General features: G+C 34.2%; 2 protein-coding genes across 5 annotated transcripts in view; both read left to right on the top strand.

The window, feature by feature from the left end:
• Wnt2 (Wnt oncogene analog 2) overlaps positions 1-1,627 on the top strand; it is a 231,363-nt gene extending 229,736 nt beyond the window's left edge. The window contains exon 7 of the mRNA XM_085942730.1: positions 1,284-1,627. Coding sequence (XP_085798856.1) covers positions 1,284-1,435 — 152 coding nt within the window. The 3' untranslated portion in view covers positions 1,436-1,627. The remainder of the gene's footprint in view (positions 1-1,283) is intronic.
• A 10,678-nt stretch (positions 1,628-12,305) lies between these two features.
• The window catches only part of brp (ELKS/RAB6-interacting/CAST family member bruchpilot), a 232,930-nt gene continuing 221,494 nt past the window's right edge, over positions 12,306-23,741 (top strand). For all 4 annotated transcript variants that reach the window (XM_085943333.1, XM_085943332.1, XM_085943336.1 and 1 more), the window contains exon 1: positions 12,306-13,577. In XM_085943333.1, coding sequence (XP_085799459.1) covers positions 12,891-13,577 — 687 coding nt within the window. In that variant the 5' untranslated portion in view covers positions 12,306-12,890. The remainder of the gene's footprint in view (positions 13,578-23,741) is intronic.

Consider the following 23,741-nt stretch of genomic DNA (forward strand, 5'->3'; position numbering starts at 1 on the left):
AAAAACAAATAAATAGTATAAAAAACAGAGGAATGGATGCAGTATTAGAGAAACAGTATAAAAAGTAAATACAAAAAATTTCAAAGTAGATACATGGAAGTAGACTGAATGAGCTAGGTAGACCCTATTTTAAGAATTTATAAAAACACGCCCACCTATAATACTCACCTCACGTAGGTGGAATATATCAATATCCGAATATAAACATACTATAGAATGAATATGTCATTATATTAATGAAAAATTGATGTCTTTAACTTCAAATCCTTTTTATCAATATCGAATGTACGGTCCAAGTTTCCCACGAATATGCGATTATGGGAAATAGGCATTTTAGTTGAATACTTGGAGGTCAGTTTTGTGAAATTATTCTGGTGCTCAAAATCTAGATAAAGAAATTATATAATATGAGCGTAGTTATGCACAAAGCAGCCGAGCCACACAAACCTCAAACAGAGATAGAAGCACTTTTATGTAAATTGTGTTTCTTTAAATCAGCAAAGCCTCTGTATACTGTGTATACTTTTTGAGTGATAGATATTATATATATATACATGATTTTGTATAACTTTTGAAGAGATAAAAGCATATAATCTATGAAATTTTGGTGTTTTAGCAGTCCAGGTGTTTTGAGTAAAATGATTTTTTTAGAATGTGCATTCTTCAGAATGCAGCCATCTCTTATTTTTGTAAGAAAAGTCTTTATTTTTGATTATTTTCTCTAAAAATAGCCTTTTAGGTTACTAAATTATTATGGGAATTTCAAAATTCTGAAAATAATTCGAAAAACTTGTAAATTATACATCAATATTTAGCTGCCTGGCACTATTTTTTATATGAAAAATCTGTATATTATATATAATAAAATGAAAAACATATAATGTAATTGAGAAAATAATGTTTATTAATTCAATGTAGAAAAACACACCTTACAGTCACAACTTTAAAAATTTACGTAAGTACATAATATTATCATTTGGCTGCTTTTTGCAGAACGAATATTGCATATTTTAAGAATGCATTTATATGACATTTTTGTATGACAGCAGCTTAGTTGCTTTATGCAAATCGAAATTGTCATATTCTGCGATTTGCAAAATCTTTAAAACGCATTTATATGAGATGTTTGTATGACAGCAGCTTGGCTGATTTGTGCAGAATGTAAAACAAACGTGTGAGATTATGGAAATCACAATAACTCATTTTTTTCAAAATTGTGGCTTGGCCGCTTTGTGCATAACTACGTTCATATGTGAATATTAATTAATATTATGTTATTCCAGCAACAGATGGCTGCGACTTAATGTGCTGCGGAAGAGGATACAATACTCACCAAGTGGTTCGCACAACACAATGCCATTGCAAGTTCCATTGGTGTTGCTATGTTAACTGTGATGTTTGTACAGAGAGGAAAGAAGAGTACACGTGTAAATAATATTATTAAGGACTTTGAAACCATCCCACATATTATTAAGCATCCAGTAACCAGTGAAATTTGTCCCTTCATACTGGGCCTCATTCAGTAAGAAATTATTGTTCATTTCATCGTAGGTACAATGTACATTGTAAACCAGGAAATGGGTGTATATTATGATATTTCATCCCATACTTTTTCATTTTAGCTATACTATTGAAATATAAGAATAATTCATCCAAATATCATTCAATGTAGTGTTTATGTTGTTTGTATGTACAAAATGATCGTTGAGTTAGAAAAAATAGTTCTTACATAATTTATCTATTTAATCTGCTTTCAAACCGATTATATTATCAAATAAGTTTTTTTAATAGTATTCATCATGATGTAGATATTTAGGAATATAGGTACCTATTTTAATTAGTATTTTGTGATAGATGTAATATTTATTAAAACATTTATATATTATGAGGAATTTCGATTAAATTATTAAAACTTGAATGTTTTTTTAGACATATTATTGTTATACCGTTTTAGTATAATATAACTATAACGAATCATTCATTTCTCATTTTTGTATTATTACGAATAGTACCTACAAGACATTCATTACAATAGAATAATAAAAAATAATATTAAATGTTTTATTATACTGCCATCTATCAGATATATTTCAATGAACTAAAATAGCTTTAATTTTTAAATCACAGATGTCGCAGTTGTGAAACAACAAACAACCAGAAAGGTGATTATTTCATTTTACAATGGCATTTATTTAATTTTATTTGGTTACTATAATTCTTTTTGAAAAAGTTGAATAATTTTATTTTATATCAACAAGTATTTGGATAATATTATACCACAGTGTATTTTGTAAAAAAAATATTTCATTTATGTATTCAATGACTGATAGACACTTATCTACTAATAATTTAAATAATAAAATTACGTTATATTTATTTATAATATTATAACCTACTTATTCCTGATTGGCGTGTTTGTACTTAATGCTAAAATATTTCTCGTGTCTATAGATTTTCATATAAATTAGGTATTTATAAAAATATACTTACTGTAAATTCTTCGATGTTTTTAAACTTAATACGATTATCGCAATTTTTAATATAATAATAAACTATGCCGAAAAAATGTCTTTTTTTTATGTTGATAAACATAAACATAGTACCTACCCACCTATTATGTATTATTATCTATCTACGTGACAGTGTAGTGGGCAAAAGATCTGGGGACGCCTTCAACAGACGAAGATCGCAGCCGATATTTCATTTTACAGCATCCCCATGAACGCATACCTAGTCATAGAAGCTGTGCACACAGTGAAGCGAAGAGTCGGGATAAATTGTGAAGATCGGAGAATGCTCAATTATTTTGAAGATAAAGTAAGCATATTATGAAAATCTACTCTGTAAGGTTCTGCAATCATTAGTATGGTAATAACAGTGACGTCCCGTGTGGGTAGGCATGTCATGCGTTGCTTAAGTGCGGCGAATGAAGAGTCATAATATTATATAAGTATTACTGCCTACTTTCGAAAGTAGTGTCGATTCTCCATGAAGCAGGCAATGCAGTTGGTGCATTAGAAAGTAGTGTCGATTCTCCATGAAGCAGGCAATGCAGTTGGTGCATTAGAAAGTATGGGCATTTTAAATAAAATAAAAAAAATCGAAGCATACAAATCCTGAAAACATAAGTATTGTTTATTATAATAATCATCGTCAGCCGGGGTCAATCCACTGATGGATGAAGGCTTCCCCTAGCTCCCTCCCTTCTTCTCGGTCCCTAGTTCTTTGCTGCTACGTACATCCACCGAACTTTATGAGTTCGTCTATCCAGTGGGTTTTAGGGCATCCCTGTGGGCGTTTAGTGCCCTTTGAGTAGTACTACATGCCGTACGGCACTTTTCCATTGGTTGTCCACTCGCCAAGCGATGTGTCCAGCCTATTGTCATTTAATCTGTTTAGCGACCTCTACCACATCATTTACTGTATTATAATACCCATTGTGATACATATCGTAATAGGGTTTATCGCACAGGCAACATTTTCACAAAGCTGCCTCAACTTGTCAGCGCCACAGATCTCCACGTAGCTAAAACCACCGCTGACTAAGAGAAGGTTTCGTGAAAATGCTCTAAAAATGTCAGTAGATCGTGTGTCTGTCAACTTAAAGATTTGTGTTGTAGGTATCTATGTATGTCCTTTAAAAGGGACCTGATGAATTTACATGGAGTTTGAGACCAAACATGGAAAATTTGTCAGCACATTACTTAGATATGTCACTAGTAGAGTTGGGTATTTCCGGAGAAAATCTCAATCTCGAGATTCGGGATTTCCAGAAAAGAATTCTCGAGATATCGGGAAATTTAAAGAAAACCTGTAAAAATCCTAAAATCAGTGTAAATACAGACAAATTCGAAAAAAATATGATTTTTTTATTATTTATATAAGAAGACAAACAAAACAGATGTAGGAAAATAAAAATAATTCAAAACATTACTCATTAAAATAGACTTTCAAAAAACACAGACTGTCAATCGTTGCGTCTGACAATCGCGTACGCTTTTGAGACACAAAATTCCCTGATGTTGCAAAAATTGCGCTCATTTTGAGTCGACGTTGGCTTCATTGTGTTAAATGCCCCGATCAGTCTTTGAACGTTTTGTGTTTTCTGTCCACTTTTTCCATATAGAAAATCGTTTTTTCAATTAATATTTGATAATGAAGAAATCCCGAATCCCGAGAAAAGATTCTCGAGATCCGGGATTTCCCGAAATGTTAATAATTTCAATTCTCGAGATTCGGGATAGAAAATTTCGAAAATTTCCCGAGAATTCCCGAAACCCAACTCTGGTCACTGGTGATAAATTATTGATCAACTAATGAGTGTAGCGTTTTCGTCGCTTTCCCTATCGCTTCGCTCTACTGTGATCACAAGCCAGCGTCATCCCTACTTACTATTTTGAAAGACAATATTTCACGACGAAAAAAAGTAATTCCATAGTCAAGCGTGTGCCTACCTATGTCCCTACCCAGAGATAAAATAAAATATATAATATGGATAGTCTATGATCTTGTCAGCTATTATGTAAATTTATTATTTTCGAGAGCCCTTGTGCACCTCTTGAAATAGATCCTTTTTTAGAACACCTTCTGAAAGTTTTGTAACCTGATATTAACCCATAGTGCGCGATATTCAACAAAGTGACTCGAATTGATGCCTCGCAAAATATTTATCAACCGGCTCGCTATGCACCTATAACAAGATTGGTATACGAAATTGAGATACATACAGTCATAAAACAATAAGTAGGTATCAGGAATTAAAATCTTAAAAAAAAATCTTCGAAATTTAAGAATGTAACATTCTTTTATTAAACATACATAATTTGAAAACACTTCTGAGAAATATGTAACCAATAGATAAAATCTTTTGTGAGAAAGTGTATTTTTTCTATTTATTATAGGTATCTACTTACATAATTCTCAGAGATGTTTTCAAATTATGTAGGTACATAATAATATGTCCAATAAAATAATGTCACATTCATAGTTCACATAATTCACATAGTTAAATAAATTATTAGCAAGTGCAAGCAGGTTACAACAAAAATCTTGGAGCAGTCCCGACATCGGTTAGTAATTAAGGTAATTTAATACTTTGATTTAAAATACAAAATTTAAAAAGCGCTTCAAGAGTATTGTAAGAACCAACAGTTAAAATTCGTCACAATTAAATAAGATACCTATAGCATAGTGGTCAGTGCACATGGGCACGATTCCCGAGAGACACTGGTTCGTATCTCCTGTTCGGTGTCGTATATTTATGTTATTAATGTTATTAATATGCAGTAAAAAAAAATCAAAATTGCATGGAACAAATAAACAACAAACGTTGTATTTTATATAATACTAATTTAAAAACCTTCGCATGTGTGTGCACAACAACTGACAAAAGTTTCATCGCAATCTGATGAATGGTATAGGAACGCATACGAATAGAAGAAGAAGATGATTTTCTAATTCAGAAATCTTCGTGGGCATGCGCACAACAACTCACCAAAGTCTCATTGTGAATAGAAGAAGATAAAATAGAAGAAGAAGAAGATAGTTATTCTAATCCAGAAACCTTCGCGGGTTTTGGCACAATTATTGAGGAAAGTTTTATTGCAATCGGATGAATGGAATAGAAACGCATACGAATAGAAGAATATAAAATAAAAGAAGAGGATGGTTGTACTAATTCAGAAACCTTTGCGGGTGTTACCACAACCACTGACAAAGGTTTCATCGCAATCGGATGAATAGTGTAGGAACCATACGAATAAAACAAGATATAATGATGAAGAAGAAGAAGCTGGTTGTACTAATTCAGAAACCTTCGCAGGTGTTGGCACAACCACTAACGAAAGTTTCATCGCAATCGGATGACTGGTATAAGGACCATACAAATAAAAGAAGATAGAATTATGAAGAAGAAGAAGAAGAAGAAGATGGTTGTACTTATACAGAAACCTTTGCGGGTGTTACCACAACAACTGACGAAGGTTTCATCGCAATCGGATGAATGTTACAGGAACCATACGAATAAAAGAAGATATAATGAAGAAGAAGATGGTTGTACTAATTCAGAAACCTTCGCAGGTGTTGGCACAACCACTAACGATAGTTTCATCGCAATCGGATGAATGGTATAGCGACCATACAAATAAAAGAAGATAGAATGATGAAGAAGAAGAAGAAGAAGAAGATGGTTATACTTATTCAGAAACCTTTGCGGAGTGCATACAACCACTTACCAAAATTTCATCGCAATCGGATGAATGGTATAGGAACGCATTCGGGACAGACAGACATTCATTTTTATATATAAGATATAGCCTATACTCTTCGCGGAAGTGCAAGCAATAAGTTAACAAAGTTGTATCGCAATCGGATGAACGGTATGGCAGCGCATACAATACGAACAAACAAACAAATATTAATTTTTATATATTAGAAGATTCACCGTACTCTTCTTTCTCATGGGGACTTTTTGTTAGATGTTAGAATAATTCACAGTACAATAATTCAAAGCATACTGAGACATTTCGGTGACTTAGTGCCCTATGACAATAGTGCAGTGAAATAGTGGAGTTATTTGTAATATAAGAGAAACAATCACGAACCCAATCTTTGAAAAAATAATATAATATAATAACAATAACATAAATATAATAACATAAATAAGTTGGTTTATATATCTTCGCGGGCCTCGAGTATGATAATTCTGGTAGTGCTGGAAGGCTCTATGAGCTTGGTCTCGTTACCCATTCAACGTGTCCATGTGTTGGAGAAATACAGAATGCAATCCACATCCTTTGAGAATATCCTAAAGTGTACGGAAAGGAAAGAGCTGCTCAAGTCGGTTCAAACAGCTGTTGGGTCCATCGGACCGTCCGACCTGGTCGCCACAATGACCAATTTAGTTGTATTTAGAAAATATGCGGTGTCATAATTGCCTATGTGCTTCACTTAGATTGGTCGGCAGTTTTGTATTAGCCTTTGTTACTTTTTAATTTTGCCTCGATGTGCTTCTCTCTCACATGGGTACTCTTAACAAAGTCGTAACACACTTGAGTGCATGACGACTGCGTAACTGCTTCTGAGACATTTCTAGTCATAAAAAATGATGGTTCACAATCAAACGTACGCTTGATACGCCCGATTAAGACCGGGTGTGGTTTGGTGGGGCCATTTACTTCGCTTAACGTTGAATGGAAGATGCCAGAACAACTGGACGATCGAATATCTAAGCGCTGCACATTTTATTATGAAATACGTGAAAGAAATACATGACTGTAATGTAACTATTTGAACCAGCATGCAGACAAGTCTGATATAAAATAAATACTTACCAGTGGCGCACCCAGGATTTAATATTGGGGGGGGCAAGGAGGAGAATGTAAATTAGTCCTATAGGCTCTTTTTCTTCTTCACAGCCTAATTTCTCGTTTATCGGTCTTTTGTCTATTGCACTCGGTGTATCTACACCATGGTCCCCACATCCTGAAACGGGCCCTCAGGCTAGAATATTTGGCGGGCCCCCTACCTACCGCTAAGATTAAAGGCAGTGTGAAACACTACATTAACGTTTTCAAAATTGTGTTTTAGTTCAAATTAAGGGTACTTATACAGTGAATTATTGGCGATTTTTAATACATCTACTTTAATAATGGAGCTGTCGAGTATCGACACATAATAATCAAAAAATATATTGCACAATTATATAAGTAATTGAAAATGTTCATGGCCATGAAGTATAATAGCGTCGCAAGCGAATTTTTTTACTATTAAAGCTAATTTATGATGTGTGTTTATCTCATTTATCTGGTCAACCCGACACACCGGGCCCCCCACAGCCCGGGCCCCCAGGCTAGAGCTCTGTCAGCCTTCCCCAGCCATGACCTACACCACTCCGGAAGTCGGGTGGACACCGAGAATTTTTTGGCAGTTCCATTAGGGATTGGGTTTCTAAAAAAACCCGACATTAGTGTTTCGAAATTTTTGTGTTAGAAATTAAAATCTAAGAAATTTTTCTAAAAAGGGTACTGGAGAATTATTACAAATCATTTTTTTGGCGTGTTTTTATTATATTTATATAAGGCCAAAGGTGTAGTTTATTGGCTTTCAATTTCAATGTTTAAAATCATTATGATAATTTTCATTTTTGGGGGGTGCCAGGGCCCCTTGCCCCCCCCCCCCCCTGGGTGCGCCACTGATACTTACCAAGGTTTATGGTTGTTGCAGAGTATGATAATCTAATGGTTTGGCTTATTGGCTTTGTCTACCTACCGGTTCAAATCATAATAGGTATAGGTACGTGGATTAATAATTCTTCTATGTATTTCATTCGATTTAATGAATAAACAGAATAATATGATATAACAGAATATGCATAAACAGAACTTGATAAAACAGAACATGAATAAACAGAACACGAAGAAACAGAACGGTGACAAAACAGAACAGCCAGGGGAAAAATGAAATATTTATTTTTGTCGTAATATTTCTTTGACGCAATCATTCGGACCGAAATTGTTCTAAACATTTTTGTTAATTAATTAGTTAATTTAAATACCTATGATGAGATGATAGAAAATGAGAGATTTATCAATAGTTTTTTTATTTGAATATATGAAATTCTTAAAGAAAACGTAAAATTTTCCCTAATACATTATTTTATGCAAATCTGCATGTACTCGTAAATAACACAACATTTCGGGATTATCGGACAATATTACGTTATTTTTAATTATCGCAACTGTCAAAGTTCAACGTTTTTACTCGATCGTTGATCGTCTGTTGGTCAGTAGCAGAGCATAAACAAATCGAACGTATAACTGTCTTTTGACTTGTGTCTTTATTTAGCTACATATTTTTTCCGACTTCTACACGGCGTAAATGGAAACTCTGCTATTCTTGGTAGTATTGGCTTGTCTGTCTCTGATAATTATCTTAGGAATCGAGGGCATTCGTTGTTTGTTCTCTCAAGGTGCAGAACTAACCTGCCATTAGTAATGCCAATTGGGAGGGAAATAACTATGTTTAATAAAGTCTCTTCAGATATTGATATATTTCACTGACGTCAGGGTGTATTTAGGTGGACGTTGTTTTATAGGTTATAAAGATAGGATCTATCAACCTAGTTCATTCTGTATGCTTCCATGTAGACTTGGGTTTCGGGAATTTCCCGACGGGAATTCTCGAGAAATTTTCGAGATTTTCCATCTTTTCCATCGAATCTCGAGAATTAAAATTTTTAACATTTCGGGAAATCCCGGATCTCGAGAATCTTTTCTCGGGATTCGGGATTTCTTTATTATCACATATTAATTGAAAAAACGATTTTCTATATGAAAAAAGTGGACAGAAAACACAAAACGTTCAAAGACTGATCGGGGCATACGTCGACTCAAAATGAGCGCAATTTTTGCAACATCAGGGAATTTTGTGTCTCAAAAGCGTATGCGATTGTCAGACGCAGCCATTGACAGTCTGTGTTTTTTCAAATTCTATTTTAATAAGTAATGTTTTGAATTATTTTTGTTTTCCTACATCTATTTTATTCGTCTTCTTAGATAAATCATATTTTTTGGGAATTTGTCTTTTTTTATACTGATTTTAAGATTTTAACAGTTTTTTTTTAAATTCCTTTAGAATAAAAATCCTCGAGCATTCTTTTCTGGAAATTCCGCATCTCGAGAATTTCAAAATTTCATCATTTCAGGAAATCCCGAATCTCGATATTGAGATTTTCTCGGGGAATACCCAACTCTACTTCCATGTACTTTTATTTTTCTTATTTTATTATTATTTGTATTGTTATTGTTTGTCATGTCGTGAACGCTTTAAATTTATAATTTGTCATGTTCATTATATGTAAAATAAATAAATTTCTATTAATTTTACTATTAATAAAGTAAATATATCATTTATACTAGATAGGGTTAATCGAAAGGCTAACAATAATGCTTCATAAAATCTTATTAAAATACCTGCACACATGCCATCAAATCAATGACACAGTACTGCAAGTGGCCGTAACGTCCGCTGTACGCGAGAGAACATGAATTAAAGCTCTATAAAATACAGTTTACCCAATAATCGATCCGTGTTGTTGGAAGCTTCCTACATAAGTACTTGGTTACCTACTCATACCTCACAAACGGTGGCTCGCGGCGCGTCAGCTAATAAAATAATTAATCGTTAAGTATCGGAGAAACAGCAAGAAAAGTAGACCGCAAGAATCCAGAATGCGTTTGCGTAGTGCGGTACTTACAAAGAGTACTAGATGGCCTACATCTCACGACTGTGGGGTGACCACGCTAGTTGGAAAACTCGGGACGTTTATTTTTTTTATCCATAAAACGTTATACCGTAACTAGTGGATTTTCGACTAAATCATACCAGATTCTTTTTTTTGTATTGAGAGATTATTCATGCATTCAGGGTATAGACGACCCTATCCGGTAACTTGTATGTATGCAGTTCGCCGTATTTCAATTTCAATTTATTTATTTTACATATTGTGGACATTACAAATTATAAGTTTAAGACGTTCACAACATGACATTTAGAAACAAAGAAATATTATTAAAACAGTATTATGTGCATAACAAAAGAGATAGATAAGTATTAAGTTATTCTACAGTATAAATGTGTAAATACAAAAAAAAATATTAAGTGTATAGGTACAAGGAAGTGCACCGGATGAGTTAAGCAGACCCTATTTTAAGAATTTACAAAATAACGTCCACCTATACTCATCCTCACGTAGATGGAATATATCAATATCCGAAGCGATTTGGTTGAACAGAGTTATTGCCCTCCCAATTGGCACCAATGTTGAATCGAAAATATATATGTAGCCGTATATTAAAGACCGTCCAACCCCTTTGGGCGTACAGTACTGACATAAAATTCATGTGTAAATAAAACACGGTTTTTGTCGGTTTACACTGTACTTACAGGAAGCCAGCAGCAAACAAATTTTGAAAATAGCCGATATACTGGATTATTTTTGTTGGGTTCGGTTATGTTAAGTTAGGTTAGGTTTTCATTAAATTAATGAATTTTGCCGAAATCACATGTGTGAATAATGTTCACATTGAATCTAATAAAATTGGAAACTGTATAGTATACGGCCATCTCTTTCCGATAAGAAAGCTCACGGCGAACTGTGCCACGGTGAAATGTTTTACGTACAATTTACATGTAGCCATAGATGACGGCATAAGTATTTAAGAATATTCACAGAAACAAAACCAGTCTCCAATAATTCTTCTATAGGTACATTAAATATTTTATCAGTATAGACTCACGGCTAGTAAGTGTCTCAATCCCTGTCAACATGTTTTAATAAGCTTAGTAATTGACAGAAATTCTTTTATAAAAGGCACATAGGATGCAGTTCTCAATAATATGCTTAGTGGTTTGAATTCTTCTGCATTCACAAAAAGGAGAGGGATTTAATCACAACGTATGCATGCTATACCTACATACATCGGATATTTCACAAATAATGCGGTTTGTACCAACTACGTAGGTAGGTATATATGTGGGGGGGGGGGGGGTGGCACCCTGGAAACAGTACTATTTAGTCTATTAATAGATGGAAGTTCTTCACTCCAGATGCCTCTCATTCACGGCACTTACACTCCAAGCTCATAAATCCTTTAAACCAGCTCATTTCCTTCTATTCATTCAGAAATGAGATTTTTATTTTAACTGTTGACGTCAAAATATAAACTGTCTGGACGCTATGGAACATAATTATTTAGTTGTACGGCTGCTTGGCTTAGATGAGTAGTGTAAGATAATAATACAATTGAATTGAGGTGGTATTTTATCAAACTCTTAATAATTGAATTAATGTTTTGACACAATAAATTTAAATTATTGATTTTCAACTAGATAAATCTATCAGAATATTACGTATAAATATCTATTTAAATTAGAGGTTCGAGTATTTTATCATAATTTGTTTTAATTAATATAGTTTTATAGGTATTAACACTATTTACTTTTTCAGTTAAGTTATTTACTATTGTAATTTTGAAATGTGGGGCGTTCCATTTAAATTTTAAATATATAATCAACACGTTGACAACAGAGCGTAATCCACACAATATCCAGGATTGCACCAGAATTAATTCGGTCACCGTCGGAGTGAGTGCTTCCACATCCGCCCACCCGCAGGACCTCGCGCCGGTGCCGGAGGATGAGGAGGAGGGCCGCAAAGCGAGGGGGCGCCCTTCATTGATCAGCCGCTGGCAGCGCCCCCGCCTCCGCCCCGCGTCACCGCCGACACGCCGCGCGCACCTAACTTCACACCGACTCGACTCAGTCTTTCAGAATCGCTCCGCCGCGAAGCTTGCACTCCACATTCCCGAAATACATCGATCGATAACACTCCAAAAGAAAACTATTTATACCCCGCTGAATAACACTCCGATTGAAACTGTTATTTAAAATCCCCCCGAGTCGCACGCTGTCAGTGAAGCCGGAGCAGAAAAGTGTCAAGAATCGGTGGCGGGCGATTCAGTGAAAGAAAATTCTTCGGGAAAGTCGCGAGAGAGAGCGCGAAGGCTGCGCGGGGAGTGCGCGTGCGTCGCGACGTCGGTCGATGCCGCCGGGAAAGTCCCCCCGCGCACAGACGCCGTACTCCACTCCGCTAGATAGACTTTTACTACTCCGTTTTTTGCGGGCGTAGGATCGCCGTCGAAGCGGCCGTCGACGCGATGACCAGGGCGCGATAGTCCCCGCCGGGAATCCGCAGCCGCAGTGGCGCAGGCGACGTCACCGTTCCGCCGGTCTCGTTAAATGTCGTGAATGAAAATAATGCCGTTTGGCAGCGGTCATAAGAGTCTGAGTAGTGCACAGGGAAGCAGGGGAGAGGGGTGCTTTGGGGCGCCATGTCTCGCGAGCCTTACGGCCCTTCCTCCGTAGGAGGCAGCCGTTCGCCGAGAGGGCGCCGCGCGGGAGAACTGCCCACGGTGGACCGCTCGCCTTCGCGGGGCTACCCGCCGCCCGGCAGAGTCCGGCAGGCTCCCAGTCCGGACCAGGGGTATCCGCCCCATCACAGAACGATGGGGTCCCCCTATTATCATGACGAGCCTCCGAGCCCCGAGGAGCGGCGGGGGCACCGGTCGAGAAGCGCCACCAGGCCTTCGCACCCTCTGTCGGTGCGCTACCAGTCTTTGGATAGGGAGCGCGACAGAGACCGCGAGTTTTTGCCGATTAGAGAACCGCGAGAGCGCTCCTTAGAAAGGGGAGCTCTCCGAGACAGATCTTTGGAGCGAGGGTTGTTTTTGGAGGAGGAACTATATGGCGCGAGGTCCGCCAGACAGTCTCCCGCTCTCCGAGAGCCGGGAGGGGTGTTTATCGGTGAGCTGCAGCACCAGAATACAGATCTGCAGCGTGAGCTCGGGAACCTCAAAAAGGAACTCGAGCTCACCAACCAGAAACTCGGGTCAAGCATGCACAGCATCAAGACTTTCTGGAGCCCGGAACTGAAGAAGGAGAGAGCTCTGCGGAAGGAGGAGAGCGCCAAGTACAGCCTCATCAACGACCAGCTCAAACTGCTCAACAATGAGAACCAGGTCAGTGTTTTCAATATTATCATCATTTGTTATAAAATCCCCGAGTCCACGTCACTCCAAAATTACCCTAGTCAGTGCTAAGCCACGTGGAAAATATGACAGACAATTTATTAGCTTATCTTGTTGACACGGGAAAAGCTATTAATCATTTATTATCACTCGAGCTATCACTATTTACAACACCCACCATGGTAATATGATAAATGGAGCCTAATTAACCATCGCTTACAGTAGTTGTGTTATGTTATCTTAACATAACAAATCTGTTATCGTTATCATTGCTATTATAACATTTATAACTGTGTTGGTAATATTATGTATTTCGATTACTTTTATATTATGGCGAATAGTTATTTTATTACTTATGATCTGTTAAAGTATTAAACGTTTGAATGAAATTGACTTAATTGACGCCATTAGTGGTTGCCCTCTTAATTTACTTTCATGAAGGACAAAGAATTATAATTGTTTATAGTATAGTATATATAACATGTATGTTGTTTCCCTGTCTTCCATTTCTCGTAATACTATTTTTTTACGTCCGAGAAATGATTCATTCAATTAAGCAAACAGCTAATTTGATGTATGTACTTGATGACCACTTACAGTTAAACGTTACAAGTTTCATTTGCTTACCAATTCTATTAACTTAATACATAATATGCAATTAGAGCTTTCGATATCTAAATGTATTCATATATGTATTATGTAGTGTGTGATGAATAGTTTTTTATTCAGCAATTCGCAGCTGTACTCAGTGTCGTTCATATTTAGGGTATTGTACTGCTATATGTACAATGTCCTCCAAAACATCACATTCATCGCAGATCTGTGAATCGCTTCTTCCCATGAGGACATCAAATCTTTTACCCGTTGTGTGTCCTGTTCTTAGCCTCAGTATCGGCTTGCTTAACTCATTCGCTGCTGATTAGATAATGATTTTTTAATTACCACCTTTAAAATGCACGTTACTTACATCGATCGGCCGCCTGGTCATTACGCGCCAGGTGCGTCATCAGCGTCCAAAGTATTAAGCTTATTTCTCTTCAAAGGAGACTACAAACCAGGGCACCGAATGTGGAGATGATAGAATGGACATGGACTAATTGTTTGCACACAGTTTTGCCGATAATGATAGATAATGTATTAAGATAACAATTAGGTATAAATTTAAAAAAAAAACAGTCGCCATAGACCAATATTTGAAATGATATTTAGTGCTAACACCGCGACTGGCGCGTTTGGAGTCGTTGGTCATTATTTATAATTAACGTTTTATTTAAATGTGGTAATTAAAAGGTAATCAGTGATTGTGTTTAATGACGGTTAGGCTATAAAACCTCATAAATACACACTCTTTAGAATGTCCTCTCGATATTTCCAATATTGAATGCATTTTTCGTTTACGCGACGAACTTTAATACCTCCATATATATATATACATATATTGAAAATAATATATGCTTTAACACGTGTTTTAAGTTTATCCCATATTTCTCCACGATCGAAAATTAATCTTGTTACACCATCACCCATAAGGGAGCCGATTTCCCATCATTTTTGTGTTCCATGGATATAATATTATCTCGAGTGTAAACATATTTATTTTAAATTAAATACAGATATAATTTTATTGATGCCACTCTACACTCCATATTACATAAGTATATAGATATATTTATAAAATTGAGTCCAGTGCACTGGTGAGATTGTTTACACTATGCTAGCCTCAGTAGACTGTTCTTTGTCAACTTTAGTAGAACATTTGAATTTTCATCTAAACGTGAGAAGTTAGATCTTTTCCAACTAGATTTTGCTACTGTATGTAGTCCGGACAATGACATTAATATGGACGAATCATCTGGAAAAAAATGACACTCACTTTATTGTCGGGTCTGCCGAATGGCATAATCTGTTCTAACGCCATTACAATAAAGGTGATATTGCTATAAATTCCTGATGCTTTTTGTTGGGCTGCCGAATGGTTCGCTCAAATAAACATTGACATTAGAAATACTGCTCTAACGCCATTACAATAAAGGTCATATTGCTATAAATTCCCGATGCGTGATATCGCATAATGGAGATTGCGTGACGTCTACCTATACATGCGAATGCGCGAATTTACTTGCTAGCTACTGTATTGAGTGCATCGTCCATTAATAATGTCATTGAGTCGGGAGCATAGATCGATTAAATGCTGTAACTTTTACCATGCAATTCGGACGGGTGCGTTCAGTATTGTTGATTCTTTGAATCTACTGAAATTGCCTGGCAAATTATTATTATTGTTTTTGTATAGAAACATGTAACTTATACCCATATTAGGCAGTGGCGAAGGGTGGAGGTAGGCTGTTAAGATCCGCCATAAATAGTGCACATCAAACTTTTTCAGACATACATATTTTTTTTCATTGAAATAAGACTACAATTCACAGAAAGTGTTGGTTAGTTTTTAAAATTAAATTAAACCCTGAGAAACCAAGCGATATTAGATAATAGTCAAAAAATACATGTCTATCTATAAAATATCTAAAATTATGCAATTAAATCATACATAACTTTGAATATTTTATAGATAGAATAATATTTTTAATTTATTATAGTTTGGTTTAGGCAGGGCTTAATGAAATAAAAAAAATGAACCAACAATATGTGTAATATGTATTTTTAATCCAACGAAAACAAATAACTATGAATGAAAAAGTGCGCACAATTTTGTCGTATCGCCCAAATTAGGCCAAAACTATTATGGTTTCGTTTGGGCAGGGTTTAATTGATTTTCAAAAACTAACTAACACCATCTGTAAATTGTAGTCTTAGTTCAATAAAAACAAATACATATGACTAACAAAGTTTAGTGTGCACTATTTATAGCGAATCTTAACAGCCTACCTCCACCCTTCGCCACTGATATTAGGGATTCCAATCCCGGGATCCCAAGCTATTTTCGATACCTATGAATCCCGGGATTGATAAACATAATCCCGAAACTTTCGGGATTGGTTTTTTTACCAATTTTTATGGACAATAAAATAAAAACGAAAATATAACAGAAAAATACATTTAATAACAAATAACTACATTAGAAATAAACTGAGTTTGAATGAAGTTTGATTTATACCCATGCGTAGGTTACCGATTCATTTTATTTTTTCACATACATTGATAAAAATAAGAAACGTTGGAAAAAAAACAATGCTTAGCACTATTAACAAAGTAATTCTACCATGATCTCATACATTTTACGGCAGTTTCATATTTGGCTGACTAATTAGATTTATGAAGCGGAAAGGCCATAAGTACACCATGATTTGCTTTACTATTTTAAATCTCGCTAACCCATTCATTAAGTCTTTACTATCAGAAACAGCAATCTCATATTAAATTCATTATTTATATTACAATATTATTTACTCCATTAAACTTATGTATTTCCAAGATTTATGAACGTATACAGTATTGACAATAAATGTCTTAAATAGTATAAATTATACTGGATTTATTTTTGACCGATTTTATCAATGTTATTTGTAAATATAAAAATTTTATATTAACAATGGAAAAAAATGCCAATCCCGGGACCAGTTCCGGGATCCCGGGATTGTCAAATCGAAATAGAATTTTGGCTCGGGATTGGATTCCCTACCCATAATACAGTAATATGCTATAATAATTGTGTTCTCATTGTCCCACGTCCACGGAGGTGTATTTAGACCAGATATACCATCACATTATAATCTATACTCAAATACTATGTATTATATTATACTCCAATAGTTGCATTGAAGATACGGGTACATAATATATATATAATGCCAATGATATACCTAGTACATCAGCGGCGAAGGGTGGAGGTATACTGGATCCGACATAAATAGTACCTACACACTAGTCTTTGTCAGATATACGTAACTGTTTTCATTGAACTAACTCTATAAATTGCGAATAGTGTTGGTTAGTTTTTAAAATTCAATTAAACCACGCGTAAACCAAGCCATAATAGATAACAGTCAAAAATTATTCTTCTATCTATAAAATATTTAAAATTATGCCATTAAATCATACATCATTTTGAATATTTTTTATCTATAATGGTTTGGTTAGGCCGTAATGAATTAAAAAAATATGTATTGTTAATTCATCAAAAACAAATAACTATGACTGAAAATGTGTGCACTATTTTTAACAGAACACCCATAGCATACTATTATGGTTTGGTTAGGCAGGGTTTAATAATTTTTTTAAAAACTAACAAACAATATCACTGCAATTTATAGTCATAGTTCAATGGAAACAAATACGTATGACTGACAAAGTTTAATGTGCACTATTTATTTCGGATCTTTATATCCTACCTCCACCCTTCGCCACTGCAATACATTGTGGCACAATCAACTGACAGTCATAATAATTAACGGGTAAAAGAATTATAAGTAGTTACTATGTTTCACCGAAAACCTGGAACAATTATGAGTGAAAAGTGATGCCAGTGATTGAGTGAAAAACGAAAATTTGCATGCTTCCGAGACACATGTTGTAATAACAAATATAGTGTAAACAAATATAGTATTATAATATTTATATTTGTCCAATTTTCAGTGGTTATTTTATAACCAACGCAACAAAATATAAAAACTATGCTTCTAAATATTGAAGAAATAAAAGTGGTAATCATTTAGTTTTCTTATATCTATCATATCGTAATAATATTTAGGCATTGATTTTTTTTATTACTATTAAAGAAATTAAAATTTTATCTTTAAATTCTGCATATCTATCTGCATATTATACCGGGACAATTTACAATGAAAATATTACTCCGCGAGGCGTCTGTCCAATCAGTTGGATTCGTCAGACGGGCGAGGGGAGGGAGTTTAACAAAACAATATAATGCAATGTACGTCAAAACCAGAATTTGTGAGATACTAACGTAATCAGGTCAATGGTTACAAACTTTGATTCAAAATGACAAAAAATAGGTAGTCGGCAATATTAAGGGGTGATATGCTCAGTGTAGGTCAAAATGGAGCTTTTGTTCTATTTTCAAAGCATGATCCTGGACATACCTTAAACGTTGTAGATAATCTATTTATATAATTTTGAAGCCTTATTATCCTTTATATTAATATTAAACATTTGATGACTACATAAAGTATTTTTATTACATAAAATAGTATTTTTCCTCTCGCTCTAATGTTTTAGAATATAGTCATATTTCAGTACATAACTGTGCAGTGGTGTTAAGATTTTTTATATTTATTAATTTTTAAACGCATTTATAAAAATATTAGTATAATTTATGACGAGATACTTTTAGTAAAATATTTACGATAAAAAATTATATTGATAATCTCTGTGATTCCAAATTTGACAAGAATTAGGCATTTTATTATTCAAAAAATGGGCAAAATTAACACATTTGAAGATAATTCTAAAGATATTGATTATAAGCTTTGTCTTTGACCATTCAAGTGTGATAATTTACTGATAAACATCCTACGAATAATGATTGCTTTATAATAATTATTGACCTAAGAATAAGGTAGTGATTTTTTGAAATAGGTACGCCATTTCTTTTGGCATTCCCCAGTGGTTAAGCTACAACATACGGCCGTAGCCATAAATTGACAAACTATAATTGAAGTAGGGAGTAAATGATGTTAACGCGCGTGTTTGAACATGTACCGTTAAAAAAAAAGATTTTTTTTCGGTTGGGTACATGTTCAAACACGCGCGTTAACATGATCTTACTCCCTACTTCAATTTTAGTTTGTCAATTTATGGCTACGACAGTATGTTGTAGCTTAACCACTGGGAGATGACAAAAGAAATGGCATATTTCAAAAAAACACTACCTTTTCCTTAGGTCAATAATTATTATAAAGCAATCATTATTCATAGGATGTTTATCCCACTTGAATGGTCAAGGACATAGCTTATAATTAGTTTCTTTAGAATTATCTTCAAATGTGTTAATCTTGCCGATTTTTTGAATAATAAAATGCCTAATTCTTGTCAAATTTGGGATCACAGAGATTATCAATATAATTTTTTATCGTAAATATTTTACTAAAATTATCTCGTCATAAATTATATTAATATTTTTATAAATGCGTTTAAAAATTAATAAATGTAAAAAATCTTAACACCACTGCACAGTTATGTACCGAAATATGACTATATTCTAAAACATTAGAGCGAGAGGTTTAAAAGAATACTATTTTATGTAATAAACATACTTTATGCAGTCATCAAATGTTTAAAATAAATATAAAGGATAATAAGGCTTCAAAATTATATAAGTAGATTATCTACAACGTTTAAGGTATGTCCAGGATCATGCTTTGGAAATAGAACAAAAGCTCCATTTTGACCTACGCTGAGCATGTCCCCCCTTAACTGAATTTGAAATAGCATCTCAGTTGTATAATTTTGGGAAGCTTCGTCTGGATTTGTGAGTAAGTATATCGATAGCCTAGCTAAATGGTAAAGTACAATTATCAGAATGCGATGGTTATGGTAAACTTGGTGTAAGTAATTATTTGTCTAATCTAATAGATATGTTATAGCACATGTGTATTTTTTACCAGATTCATCTAGTTGACAACATTTCATTTTAAGTAAATACCCATCTCAGTGAGGTTACCGTGGATATTCTATTAAAATATTCTATCTTATGAAGGTCCCAGCTACTTATTTTTTTACGTGGTTCTTTCTACATGATATTTACTAATGACCCAGTAAATAAAATATAAATGTAATTTCCAAAGCATTACAGTCCAAAAAATATTTAAAAATGTATGTTTTCTATACCTCCATTTTTTATTACCAGTCATAGAGGTAGCCATTTCTATTTTTAATATCTAAGCAAATTTGTAAGTCATTTCATATCAAGACACGGCATGCATTAAACATTTTAGGGTAGATATAGGTTATATAATAATGGGGGTGAGTAAATGGAAACGTATTTTAGCTGTCAAAACCCCAATCAATCAAAAATTACTTTCCTACCGAACTATGACTAATATATTAACTTTACTTAACCACCATATAGTTACCTACTAAAGATATGAGTCAATTATTTGGAAAAGCCTTGTTTAAAATCCTTATCATTGCTTTACTAATGGTTAAGTTTTCCGTTTTAGTTACTTATGTACATAGATAGGTATATTAATAAATTGAGTTGCTGACATGGTAAATATCTACTCTAAAATAGTTAAAATATAAATAATAAGTATTAAATTTCACGGATATATCATTTTTAAATACAAAATAATCTCTCTTAAGTCCTAGCCTGACTCGAGTTGACAACATCACAAAATTGGCAACACAGCTCGATTTTACGGTTAACAGTTTCATAATATTGTCAATATTTTTTTATAATAATTAATACAGTATAAATTCTACAACAGAAATCTACTACTCAAAGTAAATTTAAACTGAAATAATTATTGATAAGTTTAATAAAACGAAAAATATTTTAATACTTACAGATTCCAAATTGATTAAATAATAAAATTGGAATAAGTACTTACCTACTAAAATTTTTGCGTTTTATTAAATTTAATCTATAATACAATGCAGTGTAACCGTGAATTGACAGTTAACTCAATAAAAGAAATTAACTGAAATTATTCTTAATATACGTAGATAATAGTGGACTTAACTTACCTATTTTAGTTAATTAGGATCATCAATTCGAGATTTATCTCGCGGCTGGGCAAAAAATGTTATTATATCCAAAGGAAAAGTCCAATGGGTTGGGTGAACGGCTGACCAATATTCATAAAAAATATGCTTTTCTCTTCCTGGCACTATGCATTAAAATAAACTCATTAAACTCAGTCAGAGCTCACTTTGAGCGTAGCAACCTAGGTCTTGGGCATCTTCTCCCAGATCACTCCCAGTCCAATAATTGTTTCAGATGCTTCACATCACCATTTGTAGGGTCCCGCGATACGCTCGATTAAGACCAACTGTCGGTGGAGGGCGCTTAACTTAAATGTTAAAATAATCTTAATTCGGTAGAGGCCCAAATTTTGTGCTTAGAAGCGGATATGATTTTTAAAAATGCACCTTAGTACACAATTGAGTTGGCTATCATCATTAGAGCATAATTATTCCAAACGAATTATAGTATGTAGGTACAACAAAATTCAACCCCTCAAACTCCGTTGTATAACTCATTAATTAGTCATTAAATTGAAGGGTGAATTCGTGTTGAATCGTATTTAAATTTGAGGAGCTTTTCCGACGACGTACACTGTAGAAAATATAGACTGAAACAGTAATTTGTATACATAATGAGAGGTTTACGCATGCGTTTTTCCAGCCATGAAAAGTCGACGTTGCTTGCTTCCTGAAATATAGCCATTGATGCTTTCCGAAGCGTGGTGGAATACGAAATCGATAACCGATTTCCAACACCAAATCGCCCAATGTAACAACTGTAGTGCAGAGAATCTTTTTCAGCCAGAATTTTTTTTCTTTTCAATATGAAATAAAATTACAGGTGAATTTTCATATCATTCCAATGTATTTTCTTTGTGGTATTATATAAAATTCAATACTTATATATTCACGATTGTATTACTTTATTATTCAAAATTAAATTTTAAGTTATTAAGGTGGTATACGATTAATGGAAAATAACCCGATACGATTAGGAAGAGAAGAGATTTCAAGCCGAATGGAATTTTTATCGACCAGCCATCGTTCGAAATGGGCAATTTTACGAACCAGAGCGCTCGATAATTTTTACGAAAATATTAAAATGTTTATGTAAGATTTTATAAAAACAGTGTATGTACTTAGTAGATTTTTTGTTATATACCTGCCACGATTAGACGGTTTGCTGGGAGTGTTTTGTGGCATGCAAGATTTGGGCATAATGTTGTCGGCAAGATAGATGAAAATTGAGTTAAGGTTTCAGTTTCGTATAAACTTTTAAAATTATATTTAAATATGTAAATAACGCAATTTTTCATTTTTCCGCGAGACGGAGCGATAGTCTCGAGGAATTCATGAACAGGAACTGCGCTCCGGTGCGTTCCGGTCCATTTCGAGCGCTGCGACCAGCACTTGCCGTTTGGCAATTTGTACGAATTTAAAAAAGAGTACCTACCTACTAGCACTTTTTAATTTGATATATTCCACTTGAATCAAATTAGAGAATAGAATATTAATAATGATTAAATATTTGACAATGTAGCGGCGTCACTTCTAAAAGAGACCCATAGATTGTGCTGCCATTGCCCCTGCAAATTAGCAAAATTTCGACGCACAAAATAGTCCTCGTGTTGACTATATTTTATACGCCTTCGAATTCAAATCTTTATGAAAAATATTCAATGTAGTGCCATGAGAAAGTCCAATTTCTCGAAAACGTGTAATCGATTGTTTTGGATTTTAAATCCACACTTTGATACACGACATCGATATTTTCAGCAGTACGTTTACGTTTTTGACGGGTTGAATTATTAACATCACAGACATTATTTGATTCGATTTTTGAAATTAAATTATGAATAGTTAGCTCTGTAGGTCGATTATTTTAACCATATATTATTTCACGTAATGTCCGAAACGTAACTCGAATAGATTCATTATTGTTGTAATTTGTAATGCAATTTAACAGTTCTTCGTACAACTGTGTATCTTTCCATGATGATTTTCCAAACAATACTGAATGTAAATGTCAATTTTGGTGGGAATCAGATAAAAAATGGCTGCTATGACGTTTTAAAAATGTATAGTACTTATAACATTACATTCAGAATCCTCTTTATAAATAGGACTGTCATTAATTATTTTATTATGTGTGTAGATACTAGGAGTTACTACACACACCGACATAAATAAGCACTTAATTAAATGTTATGGGATTAATCAGTACAGATAATACCGCGATGAGGTCATAATAACAATATTATCTCTCGTAATAGTGACCTTCACACGGTATTGACCTATTTAATTTTACTCAGCTATATTCATGGCGTCCCGAGCTATTAATATAATTAATCTGAGTTACGAGATGAGCACACTGCATATATTTATCTGTCAGCTCCGAGGAAGCTAGAATAATTTGATGTATTAAGCTCATTCTATCTGGCTTATTTCACGTCATTAGGTTTAATTTGTTGCAAGCTTTGAGCGATGGAA

This window comes from Rhyacophila brunnea, unplaced genomic scaffold (genome assembly GCF_057557595.1).
Source record: "Rhyacophila brunnea isolate RB1 unplaced genomic scaffold, BYU_Rbru_1.0 scaffold_15, whole genome shotgun sequence".
Classification (NCBI taxonomy): domain Eukaryota; kingdom Metazoa; phylum Arthropoda; class Insecta; order Trichoptera; family Rhyacophilidae; genus Rhyacophila; species Rhyacophila brunnea.